The 14,036-nt window shown below is 38.2% G+C and overlaps 1 protein-coding gene across 1 annotated transcript in view; it reads right to left on the reverse strand.

Annotated features, from left to right (window-relative positions):
- Positions 1-11,219: 11,219 nt before the first annotated feature.
- DNAH8 (dynein axonemal heavy chain 8) overlaps positions 11,220-14,036 on the reverse strand; it is a 121,122-nt gene continuing 118,305 nt past the window's right edge. Inside the window, 4 exon segments of the mRNA XM_033512619.1 lie at positions 11,220-11,724; positions 12,182-12,303; positions 13,459-13,648; positions 13,770-13,922. Coding sequence (XP_033368510.1) covers positions 11,437-11,724; positions 12,182-12,303; positions 13,459-13,648; positions 13,770-13,922 — 753 coding nt within the window. The 3' untranslated portion in view covers positions 11,220-11,436.

Raw genomic sequence — 14,036 nt, forward strand, 5'->3', positions numbered from 1 at the left:
AAAGTTAACTTTAACAAATGCAGTTTTTTCTCTCAATCTCTCTTGTTGTTCGCAGATAGAGAAAAAAAGGGCACGATTTTGCAAAAGCAGGCGATGTTACACGAAAAGTCTCTCACAGCCAGGTGCTAACAATGGCGATCATTGCAGCTTATCAGCGTGGCCTTGGAACTTTTCTTGTGCTGCTTCTACCCCGAGGGTGCCCGCGCTCTCTGCTCACACCTCAGTGCTCCCCCATGTCCCCCTGGTTCAGGTGGAAACCAGCCTAAATTTGGCTTCTTTTCTTCCAGGGTAGTAAAGATGGAACTTAAATAAGATTGTAGTTTTAAAAGTGACTCCAAAAATGAAGCAAATAGTTCCAAATTTATCACATCCTGCCATAACTGAACAGATTCTGTTCATTGTTTCAGCTTTCGCTGTGGAACTTTTTTCTCATTATTTTCTTCTCTTTGACTCTCCCTCCCTCTCTCCAAGGGCAGCATAGGTAGGAGTGCTTACCCAGCAGTGGGAGGTAAAGGCATCTGCCGCTGTGACACAGGTAGAATTAGGGGGCTCACAGCCTCAGCATATCTTGCTTTTCTGTTTTTTAAGGTATTAATTACAATCTGCCAAGTTTGACCGAGAGACACAGTGTCCTTGCTCTTTTTCGTGATTGCCGTTTCCCTTATCAGAACTGATATATCAGTCCGTTCTTTCACTGCAAAGAGCAGTGGTGGCACTACTAAATGCCCGTGATAATTAGCCCATATAATGAGCATATCCAGGTCCTTTTCCCGGGCTGCTTCGCCTCGTTTAATGAGGATGCTAAGAAGCAGTTTTTCCGCTGCCGCACATTCCGCTTCCATGCTAGCAGCAAACTGCGGGAGGGAAGGTTACGACCCTTCTACTACACCCCCGCCTCTCGGTCTCCCCCAGCAACCTGAATTTCCACGTCCAACTGCACCATGCCTCATTGTGCTCAGGCTGCCTATCCGGTGCCAATCCACGGCTTCCCGCACCCAGATCTCCTCCGTGGCTCCAAAGCCCCTCCTGCCCGCAGGAGGTCCCTGTTTGGGCACCAGATATTGAGAGACCTCCAGCTATTCACCAGTCTTCACAGAAGTAATCGTGAACACCGTTTATTTCTATCTTTAGCACACCTTTTATAGGGTTCTACAGGGTCCACAGGCAGAGCAAGCTACTATTGGCTAACACACACAGTTTACATTTTTTCTCCTACACACAAGGATATTGTTTTGCTTTACTCTCTCTTCTGTATGAAGGTTTCAAGGACTTTAGCCTTTAATATCATGACTTATTTTAAAGGCTGGTTTGTGCATACAGGCCTTTATTAATATATAAAATATATCAACAGGAGGAACTGTCAGTAAAGATCCTTCCAAGGTCAATAAAAGCTAAAGTGTTGAAATCAACCAGCTTTCCATAATTATAGATGCATACTCAGAATTAATGAACATAATCTGTTGCTCACTTGTTTTTCCAGACGCATAAGGGTGTGGTCGTAAGTAATAGACAGCTCCATTTCTCAGCTGTCAGACAGTATTGCTTGTATACTTTAGGCTATACATTTCTTAATGATGACAAAGAAATGAGTGCAAATATTTTTTTTTTTTTAAACTAAAGTTTTGTAAACTACATAATGAACTGAAAATAGTTGAATTTACTTTTGGAGTCTAGCTGCTTTGTGGAATTTATTCTGTGTAATGCTTGTATGGAGGGCACTATTTAGATAGGTATTTAATATCAAAACAATACAGTTCTCTGTCTTATAAAGAAGAAATTGATTTAAATATTTTCCTTAAAATGTTGTTGAAGAATTCATATGACTGTGTCAATTTGTGAATATGATCCTGTCATTCATATATTTAAAAATCTTAGAATTACAGAATTAGAATTGTCAAAGCTAGTTGCAGTCTTGTAATATAATAGAAAATAACTTTTTTATTACAGATTGAATTTCTTACCAAAATCCCTGACTCCTATTTAAAATTTCCGTATTAAAACACCCGTTCAAAAAGTTTGTTAAGAATTGTGTTTTGGACTACAGAAGGCTGCTAGGATGAACTAATGATGGTAAGAAATTCACAAAGAATTCAATTTCTCTCCTCATTTTCTCAAGAAAATAGGAAGCAATGACCCACAGAACAAAGGAAGAAATTATAAATCTTCTTATTCTTAAGTAAAATTGACTGAAATATTACTTTTCCACCTACCTCTTTTGTTGTGATACCATTTTTTCCATGAAGAAATTGTTTGGAAATGCCTCCATTAAATGTTTTCCCACCAAGGGAAACCTCAGTACAGAAGAGGAAGACTGCATTGTACATCTTGCACTATGATCTAATACTGGTTTTTTTTCCAAAGAGACAGAGAGAATTTGTCTACTCTGCTGCTAGATGCGTTGTAAGTAGGACCTGTATCCCCCTCAGTAAAATGCTTCCCAAATACTTAGACAAGTATTTTGTTGCTTGTCTGCAGTATCTAGTGGATTTTTGAGAAAAATGTCCTTTGAAGAGGGACAGGATGTGTCTCTTGAAAAATAAAACTTTATGGTCTAGCATTTCCTATCAAAACATTCCCTGCATGAATGAGTGAATTTGGGAACCTGTTTCTTGGATTTCCCATGTATTATCATGACTGTGACTAAAGAGAGAGAGAAGGGTACTCTTTAGATTAAATTCTCTAGATTGTAATTATACAGGTTTAATGGCTTTCATTTACATTTACATGGCCATTTCTGTTACAGTATTTTGACTTTTTGTGCTCAGTGAGAAGGAGATCACAAACTTCTAATCACAATGTCTTTGAGGCATCTGTTGCTTATCACATTATAAACATCCCCCTAAAAAGAGAGGGTGATCCTAACCATCCTTCATTTCTGTTGCTATTCAGCAGCCTGCTCACAGGTCATCTGAAGGTGCAGGAACAAATGGCGGTTACCTACTGAACACAGCTCTCGGATTACTGTGTCTGTAAGGCAAATGAGCATTCTCAGTCTCTGAGTAGCTGTTCACAGAAATCCTGCTTTGCTGATTAGCCAGCAGATTTTGAGAAATTAATATTGGGGTTTTGTGAAAGATTGGCATTTAAGAAAACAAAGAGAAACACCTAAGGAAGCTAAAACTTCTGGCGGCTGATGGGAGTTTTTCTCCTAGCCAACAGCTAGCCATTTCTAAGAATTGACAGCAGTTTTGACCATTGAAAAGTGAGATCAAGCTGTGAACACCACCTTAAGACCTAAGCCTGGGAATTTGTCTCTTTGTTTCCTGGCTGTGAAAGGTAACTGAGCTTTAGCTGGCTTCCTGTGCCCTGCACAGGCCATATGGCCCGGGCAGGGGCTGGGCTGGGTATGCCGCGGATCCCAGCCGGGAGATGGGGCCTGTGGGGATTGCCCTGGTCCCTGGCTCGGCTGCAGTTTTTGCTGTGACTGAACGAGTAAAGAAAGGAAAAAAAAGCTCTTGATCTGGGGTGGGTTGAGACAGGGACCACACTCTCCAGAGCAGCCATGAAGAATCTTCCATCGAAGACAACTCCAGCTGCTGCTCCGGCAGAGATCACAGAACCATCTACAAAGCCTGGGCGAGATTTTAACCTTTTCATTACCCAGATGAGACTTGCAGATTAATCATTTTTTTCCAGAGAAAGAAAAAAGAGAGTAATCAACATGTAAAGAGACTTTATAAACTCTTAGAGACAGTAAAGAAAAGAATTAAGCTTCAGAAGAGGTAGAGAATAAGGAGATGCTTTAATTAAGCTGAAATATTTTTCTGTTAAAGCTATGGAGATGGACAATAGTGTTCTGAAAAAACTCCTTTAATTCATGACAAAGTATATTGGGAGGAATAGAGTGTTCAAAGTGTGGATTTTGAGCAAAAAGTGGAGTAATTGTGATACAGTGAGGTGCTGGAACAGAAAGGGAGAAGTAATAGTTGAAGATTTGGGGCTGCTTGAGGCAGAAAGAAAACTTCTGTTTCCAGAGAAGCTCACAGAGACAGATGAAGAGAACTTCTGCCTTTGAATAACTCATCCTTAAAAATGACATCCCTAGACTCATGGCCCATAACACACCCCAGAGTCATGTGAAATGGGAGGAGAAAATCTGATGACAGATTTCCGGGCAGCTGGCATCAGAGAAATAGAAAGCTATGAAGAAAATTAGTTTTCTTGTGAAAAACTCCATAGATTAGCAGAAGAAGACTTCTGTTTCTCTACAAAGACTGATGAAAAGACTCTAGCAGGAATTGAGACTGTTTCAAACACCAAAGTTCCAAAGTTTTGTGTCTCTATGTTGTCATGTGAACAAGAGAATGGTTGAATAGTAAGAGAAAAGGGGGTTTTCTGGAGGTTCTTATTCTTGTAGTTTTGTTAATAAACTTTCTTTATTCCTTTTGAGTTTTAAGCCTGTTTTGCTCTTGTTCTAATCCATATCTCACAGCAAGAAAATAAATAAGTTTTCTAGTAATTTTTTAGTTACTGCTTTAAAACCACAACATTTTTTTTGTGTGTTGGCCGGGAAACAGAATTGACAAATCTAAACCACTACGGGTTTTAATCAGCTAACCTCTTGAACAACCATTCAACTAAACTGAATATCAAACACAAGCATGTAAACATGGTAGGAGGAGCTACTGAGTAGTGAATATACACAGGAAGCTGCAGACAGTTTACCTGTTAAGACATCTTGCCATGATTGCTTGGGAAAATGAAGCATAAGGTGAATTGAAGGAGTCAGCCTGCTGATATTGTAAGACATTTGAAGTTGTAGATCCGCAAAGAAAGTCCAGGAGTTGGGACAGGGGTGAGGGTAAAGGCAAAAAGTCAGAGAGGAAGGTGTGACACACTTTAGGTGTGTCATTTTGTCCTGGAAATAATAAAAGGTAGTGTTTTCTTAATTTTCAGAAGGTGGAATCACATCTCCCGGGAGTTGAATGAGAGCTAGGTGGAAAATAATGATAACTGTATGTTAATTAAGGTAAATGTTGGTACTGATATTGAGAATGAATTTTGGATGAGATCTCAATATTTTATGAAAAATGCTAAAATAATTTTGATAAAGACTAAATCTCACAGGAATAGTGTGAAGAGTATCTTTCATCATAATAAAGGATACAAAAATACAAGGCAGATTTTAAGATCCAAAAGCAAGATAAGAAATAAAGTCTTAAAAATTTAACTTTTTAACTGGTGGAATGCAATCACTGATTCTTATTGACATCTGGGAACGTGAAGATAGTGGAAATTGAATAAGTTGGGTCTTGTATTCAATTTCCTTAATTGCTAGTCATCTAACTAACTAATACCTTGGCTGAGTGATTTCTTTATTAAATAGTTGATGCAATAAGTCCGAGACTGTTCTGATGTCCTCAATGATGTTATCATCATGTAGTTATAGCAAATTAATTAGAAATTGTAATGGAAATAGGCATAGAAATGAGTCATACATTTTAGCAGTGCTTTATTTACCCTTGGTAATACCTGCTATATAAAAATCACAAGGTATTTCTAGTTTCAAAGTATTTTTCTGGATTTTACCTTTATCATGGACCATTGCTAAGTTAAAAAATAGTTTTACTTGATTTCTAAGAGTTAATGTATGCATGACTCTTGGTACTCTGAAGGCAGTCCTGATCACTGGAAAAGACATGGGGTTTTGGCTTTTATAAAACTAGACTCACCTCAGGAATATCCTGTTTGTGTGGTATAGATACATGTACCAAATCTTACAAAGTCTTGTGAAGTATTTGTGATGTATAGAAGTACAGAACTCATTACTGACCATATCTATTCTTAATAGTTAAACTAACATGTTGCTTTTGATAGTCTGGAAGAACATCTGGCAGCAGTATATATGTGTTTCTGTTGACACAAATACTGAAAAGCAAATGTATGGAACATGCAAGCTGCTGTTTAAAGTATATTGATGTTTCTGCTGAGTTTTGAATATTTGAGTGTAACTGCATTGCTGTGACAAGACTGTAATTCAGATTTCTTCAGAAGCCACTGTTATTATTTTCGTTTAAACACATATATACGCTGCCAGATGTTCTTCCAGACAATCAAAGTAACATATTAGTTTAACTATTAAGAATAGATATGCTCAGTGAATGAGGTTACTGAATAAGAAAACAGTGGGTTTTGCCATAAACTATGAATATTTTGAACAAATTGTGATTACAGCTGACCAGAATCTAGAGGCAGAAACAGAGGGTATAGATGAAGAAAACGATTCTATGGAATTAACAAATCTTTCAAGTTAAAACTTAGCTGAAATGTTACCTTCTTGGAAAAAGCTCATTCCGGTCAGTGGTCTTGTGAGATTTAGAAACCTAGCCAGAAAACAAATCCTCCCCTTCCTGCCATTTTCAAGCTCTTTTCCATAGTTTTTGCTAATTCTTAGCCACTGTAACATAAAACTTCATCACACAACCAAGCTTCAGGCTTCTCATGAATCATCAACTAAGAAGAAAAAGTTCTTTGAAAAGTGAGTATCTTGAGGTACCAGCAGATCAATGACTCCCAATTAAGGTGTCTGCTCTAAAGCAGCAGGAAAGAGTAGAAGTGCCTTCCCTTGTCTCACTGGCTTGGATTACCTCTGAAAATCAGAGCAAACGGGCAGGAAAATTCTTCTGGGTGACGCCAAGAGAGGAAAGAAAAATGCATGCTGTGAATACACTCTCTAAGCCAATTCTGGACATGTTTTTCTTTACATTCTCAAACACAGACCTTCATGAGTTAGGTCTTTGTTGCACTGTATTAGGAACGGCAAAGTGACAACACAGACTCTCTAGCTTTGGTTGCAAAAGAGAGAAAGTTTTATTCTTCCAGATCTTCTTTTATAGACAGTTCCAAGAAGGTCTGAGAAGGTAAAACTCTCATTGATCATGAAACCAACACATCACCATTATTGGACAGTTAAGAACAATGCACCTTGACTGTTTCTTACAAGTAAACAAGGTGACAAGCAACACCTGCAAAGGTTGTTTTTCGTCTCCAAGGACTATTTGGATTTCTCCTTATGATTTCACATGCCAGAGTGAGAAAGTTGTGTGATTTAGTTTCACACAGGCTCAAGCTAATGCCTGAAGCCTAAAAAACTCTTATTTGACCATTGTCTTCTCTCATGGAGAATAATTAAATGTCATATTTCAAGTACTTGGTTTTTTTTTGATCATCTGTTAAATATTTGTGTTTTGCTGACATGATGTTCCTTTCTTTGTGAGTTTAGGCACCACAATACTGTCTCACAACTTAAACTGCAGTAACTTGAATGGTAAACGAGCATTAAAAAGTTCAGAGAGTAACTTTTAGTTACTTCTAAAAAACACAACAAACTGTGTTGGAGTTAATTTAGGAATCTGAATGCTTATTACAATATCCTGGAGCTATAGTGACTCTGAGCCAGTTTTCCCAGCTAGTTCAAATATAGGTTTTTTCTTCTCTCTCTGGCCTGAAGCCTGGAGGGGTCTCAGCTGCTGTCTGGGTTTAGATCAGGATTTGAGCATGCCAGTGTCCTCTGAGCAGAAGTCTATAGACCGAGTAAAAAAGCCAGAGGGAGGACTCTTCTGGGTTATATTTCACAGTTTGTTTTTGCAAAGGGGACATCAGGAAGAGACAAAGGTTTGAGGATCTGGGGCTGCTTCTTTTAACAGGATTTCTTCGGAGGGTGGGAGTTTCAGAAAGAACCAATTCATTTCCACAGCTAGCAAACTCACAAACTTTCTACAAATCAAGGTTACACACACTAAGATAAGAAATAACAGACACAGAGTTCTTCGAATGCCTACCAAGGTGTAGGAGTAAGCTCACGGGGGAGGCATGGGTATGCGGGATTTGGGGGAGGGGCAGTCACCCAACCTCCTTTAGATGGGACAAAGGAGACGAAAATGCCCCGAGGACCAACAGCGATAACACTTCACTATAAACTAAAAGGGTGAGTCTTCCGCATATTCCCGGGCCGGGGCCAGAGAAACACGGAGCGACCCTGACTGCTGGAAATGACAGTGGTGCTTTCTCTCCGCCCCCTCGGGCCCCCCGCTGCATCCTCGCTGCGGGGAAGAGGGGTCTGGAGGAGGAAAACTCTGACAACAGCGGTAAACCCGGCCCCCAGCAGGGAGCAAAGGAGGCAGAGGAAAAAATCCTCAACCTCTGGCACTCCCCGCCAGAGGGGGGGAAGTGGGCACTCCCCGAGAAGTGGGCACTCCCCGAGCTGACAGCCAGATGGGAATAATACAACACTGTAATAAATTTTTATTGTTTGTTAATAAAATTTAATATGATTACTAAAATAAAATATGATTGCTAAAGTTGTTTTAAGAGCTAACATTTCAGAAACGCCTAACCACAATGACCACATATCCGGCTGTGAAGGCAAGAAGCTGAAACTGCAGAGCTGAAGCTGCAAGATGCTCTCCGGCTGTACGAAGGGGAAGTAGAACATCTCCTTATTAAGGAGGATTGCCTACCCACGACCACCAAGAAGCAGAGGAAGACCCTACCCACGACCACCAGGAGGCAGAAGAAGACGCCCTAGCAACATGAGGGTTAGGCGCTGATGCAATCCAGGAAGACACAGATCCAGGGACTGTATAAAAAAGGGAACCTCCTCAGCCAAGGCATGCACTGTGTGCGGGACACTAAGAGGAAGCGTCGCTCTGCTTGTCCCAACTGGCTCTTACTTGCTTTACTGCTTGCTGAGTTAATAAAATTGGCTTTCATGAATGATTATCTAAATTGTACCTTCTAAATTGTCACGACAATTTATAACAACACTATAGAGGATTCCTGGGTGCAAAATTCTTGAATTGAGATCTTGAATTCCTATAGATTATGACAGCTGGGAGGAATGACCTGTGGTTCAAGTAATTAACTGCACCTCTTCAGATGTTTGAAGAGCTGTCTGTAAACAAATTAAGTGTAAGAATACTACCCCACATATGAAAATACTTCCTAAATATTCTTGAAGCATGCAGAGACAAAAAGAATAGACATCTGAATACATAGTAGATTATTCTTGTCACAAAAAATAGACTATTTCCGTAAATTAACTGGAAAGCTTATGAAAATTAACATTCACTGTAACCTCAAAGTAGTAAGCTAATGCATGGTATTGAGAAAAGAGAATGGAACAAACCCCTAGACAGGCTCAGAGAAGATGGGAAATGGGGACTGGACTCTGACAAACAAGAAAGAGATGCTCTCAAGATGCAATATCTGATGCAATATATGATATAGTTGAGATAATATACTATTCATCTCTATTCTTGGTATTATGCTGGACGAAGAATAAAATCATCTTCAGAGTAAGTTGTGTAACACAGCATATTAATTTGCACTTTTCCTGCTATTTTACCATATAGACTTTCATTTGCAAATGTGTCAGTGAACAACTTCCACCTGTGGAGGCATGCAAGGTTACATACTTTTTCTCCATTGTAATTAGGGTGAAAGACTAGACCAGGGAAAAAAAAAACTTTTAGGAATGAATATATACAGCTCTTGTGCTGGATTTTGGAGATGAATTGTTTTCTCCTCTGCCCCTGCAGCAAGTATACTGGATGTGTGCAAGAACATGGGGGGGGGGGGAAAAGCCAGGGCAACTGACTCAAACTGTCCAAAGGGACACTCCATAAACATGATGTCATGTTCAGCACCAAAGACTTCAGGAAAGGAGTAGGATAGAGGACATTTGTTCTCACTGAATCTGTCTTACCATGTAACTATTATGTGTGTTAAGGCTCTTACCAGAAAGTGGCTAAACATCTGCCTACCAGTGGGAAGCAGTAAATAAATTCCTTAATTCAATTTTCTTGTGTGTGCGGTTTTGCTTCACTTATTAAACAGTCTTCATCTTGGTCCCCTCATTTTCAGCTTCTGATCTTGCAATTCTTTGCCACATTCTGTTTGGGCAAGGCAGGGTGCGGCAAGCAACTGGGTACTTAGCTGCTGATCAACCCACCACAAGTTCTATCATCAATATTGTGATTACTTAGGGAAAAGTCTTTTGCAATTGCAAAGTCAGATATTTTTTTCCATTTTTGCAGATGTTCTGTGGTACAACTTCTAAAAATACATATAAACTGTAAAAGTTATCCAACGCCACTGGGTTTCTTGTATTTGAATCTAAGTAAATGTATAGAAGAGAGAGAAGAAATATTTTCCTTAATTGCGTTTAGAGATCTCACTTTTTGTTGCTCTGCTCATGATATTGGGTCTGTGTGTTCATTATTTCCTTTATGCCACAGACTTTCTGCGAGAAGATGTTTTGGGATGATGACCTCCAACAGAAAGCCATAGGACTCTAACTCATGGAAAGGCTTTTTATCATCCCAACAGATGCCCAGGACTTTGTCAAGTAGTGGTAGTTTGTCAAGTAGCTGCCCTTTGTCACAGCAGATGCATTTGAACACTCTTGAATGGTAAAAGGAAAAACATCATCCAGTGGGTGTAAGTTAAAATCTCTGTTGCCAAATAAAAGTATCTGAAGGAATAAACATTTGGAGATTATTTAAGAGATAGTGTAGACTGCACATCTTGTTTAGTGTTACATGAACAGAATTAGTTTAATACTAATTATGTCTGGAAAACTCATAGGATATTCCTGAGTATCACAGAATAATGCTGTGAGAGTAATTTCAAGGATTGCAACCTACACTTTAGAGCTAAAAAATAGCAGAAAATATAAAAATGCAGAAATGCAGAAAAATAATTATACTTGTTCTCTAATTATTAAATATTATAATTAAAAATAATTATACTGGTTCTTTAATTTAAAAAAGCATCCATATTTAGCAGTTGGAACTGTTCTACTTCTGTTCCCACACAACTAAACGGGACAGAAAACATACTAGTCTCCATCAGATATTCCAGACAAACATTCCTGGTGTAGTTTTGCTTAATTTAGATCGTTTAACAAGAATAAGTGAGTTCTGAGAAAGCCCAAAAAGAAAATATGGATAAAATATATTTTTCTGTTACATAATTTCCTGCAGACTCAAAGAAAATAAGGTGTGTATTGTGCAGAATCTAGGAATTTCTATTTTCATCTAGGTGATTTTAAATTTGTCATCATATGTCACTGAAACACAAGTTAAAAGTTGTAATGTGAAAGAATGTAAAAAAAGCAAAGTTTTAATTTTTTAAGATTTAATAACATTTTATTTTACATTATTAAAGCAAATATCCATTTAAAGTAATATAATGTATACTTCAAAGACTACAAGCAGTGAACTTATTTGGAAAGATTTACTCTAAAACTGTCAACAAACAGCCAGGGCAAACTGAATTTACTGAAAAAAGAAAAAAAAATCAGTAAGCCAAGACTGAAATGCAATTACTAGTATAATGACAAGTAGCCACCAAATAAAGAGCACTAGAAGAATTACACATTTAATTTGTTACGTGCGCCACTTATTTCTCTGTTGCTATCATAGGAAAAATAGCTTACTTGATGTCACAGAGAAGGGCCACTCCTCTCAGGATCCAGTGGTCTGGAGACTTTACTGTTTTTAAAAATACCTCTGTAATAAAGTTCAAATCTGTCCTCATGGGCTTTTTGTAAAGGGGACAAACATAGAGCTTGGGATCCCTAGGTCTGGTGGAATCAACAGCATACATATGGAGCACAGGCAGCTGAACAAAAAGAATCTTTGGTGTAGACTCAATGAGTATGCTTCTTCGTTTGTCCCAGCCTGCACCTTCCAAGTAGAGCCCATAGATATATACTCCTTCCTGTGTGAAGGGTAAGGACACACATCACAACATAAAAGCATAATAATTGTCTTAAACCATTAAAAGTAATATCTATTTTACAATAAAAAATATCTGATATATCTTCAAACTATTTCATTTTAAACTATAATATAATCCTTTTTCAGAAGATAATACTACTGAAATGGAAGGCAACACAAGTTGTTTAGTGAAGTCTATATAATAAAAAGTTGCATGTAAACATTACTATAAATTCCAAAAATCAACAGGTGGTACAATGGAACAGTTATTTTAATTAAATGTTTTTCTAAATTAATTAACATCTTTATATTTAGCATTTGGCTTCTATGCTAAGCAAAGACGTTAAGGTGAAGACAGTAGTGACTTTTTCCTCTATCAATCCAAAATAACTCAGTGGTATATAATATAAACTAAATACCAAAATTAATACTGAAACATCTTTGCATGTCATACATACAGAAGGAGATGATGTGATTTCTTCTCTGGTTTGCTTTAGCACGTCATTATGTACTGCAACTTTATCTAAAGCCCAGTCTTTATGTGCTCGAGTTGCTTCTTGTTTCATTGCTGTAAGGAATCCTTGAGAAATTAAGCCAGACACTTAGTAATTATCTCATATGATAACATAAAATCTTGCTCAGTTATTAGCATGGTTCTGCACTGAACTTAAAGACAGATAACCAGAATTGTATTGAAAACAAGCAGCCTTACTAATGATAGCAAACTTTGCTTTGGGACCAAAATAGGAACAAGTGACAAAAGTGGCATATGTTTGCAACATAGTTTAAAGTGAGTTAAAAAGTTTCAAACCACAGAAAAACAATATTTTCTTTAAAAGCTGGATCATTTTCATTAAGTATACTTTTTTTAGAAGCTACAATATGTCAACAAGATAAATTATTTTATTTATTAACCATACGTTTTCCTTTTTGTAGTATAAAATATTTTTTTTTGGGTCAGACTAAAAGATCAGACAACCACAGAATCACATAGAATGGTTTGGGTTGAAAGGGACTGTAAAAATCATCTAGTTCCAAATCCTCTGCCATGGTCAGGGTCACTGAAAAAAACCCCAAAACACCAATTTGAATTACAGAATTCTACTAGATCAAATAAAATCCAACCTGGCCTTAGACACTGCCAGAAATGGGGCACTCACACTTCTTTGGGCAATCTGTTCCAATGCCTCAGCCCCTCACAGTAAGGAATTATTCATAATATCAGTTCTAAACCTACCCATTTTCAGTTTAAATCTGTCCTCTCTTGTCCTATCACTAAAAGCAGTTGTGAAAAGTTCCTCTCCAGCTTTCTTGTAGCCCCTAGGTACTGGAAGGTGCTATAAAGGTCACTCCCAGAGCTTTTTCCTCCAGCTGAATGGCCCCAGCTCTCCCTTCTGGCCTTCATAAAAGAGGTGCTCCAGCCCTCTGATCATCTTCATGTCCCTTTGCTGCCCTCATTCCAGCAGGTTCACATCCTTTCTATGAGGGGCCCAGAGCTGGATGCAGCACTCCAGATGGCCTCTCACCAGAGCTGAGCAGAGCAGAGGGGCAGAACCACCACCCTTGCCTTGCTGCCCATGCTTTATTCAATGGAGCCCAGGCTAAGGTTGGCTTTATGGGGTATGAGTGCACATTAAACCCATTTTTCATCTTGGCTTCTGTGACACACTCTGGCTGTATAACCATTAAATTACCATTCAATACATTACTACTCAAGTCTTTTCAGTAGTCTTACCTTGTGGATTAAAGAATCCAGTTATCCAAAATACCTTTGGTCTTCCTTGAAATATCCAAGTAGATAATTGAGCATTTCTATCCAAAAGTTCAGTAAACCAGAAGCCAAGTGTGGAAGACTCCCAAGATACTCTTTTCCATACTTGAGGGATTCGAGCATCATACATGTTATCAAGTGCATCTCTTAAATTCTGAAGGAATGAAATAATATTCAAAATAAATCAATTAATTTAGTTGAAAATCAATTAATCAATTTAGTTTAAATCAATTTAAAGCACAGTATTCCATATGTAGTAAAAGTACTTTACTTGCCTCACTCATAACAATAGTTCCTTCTATGGCTAGTTTCAGATCAATCAAGCTGGTGCGGACAACTGTGATTACCTTCTGCATGCGGTCAATTTCTTGACGAAGAAAAATATTCATAGAGTTAAGTGCTCCCATTTTAACTAAACGAGCCTTTACCTAAATTATAAAAGTACAGAAGGAATATCGTTAGCTCTAAATTGTTGAAATGCTGTTGTAGTATGCTATGGAGAAGGCACAGTCCTCTAACAGGCATCCTCCCTGGAGATCAAT

This window comes from Parus major, chromosome 3, assembly GCF_001522545.3.
Source record: "Parus major isolate Abel chromosome 3, Parus_major1.1, whole genome shotgun sequence".
Taxonomy (NCBI): domain Eukaryota; kingdom Metazoa; phylum Chordata; class Aves; order Passeriformes; family Paridae; genus Parus; species Parus major.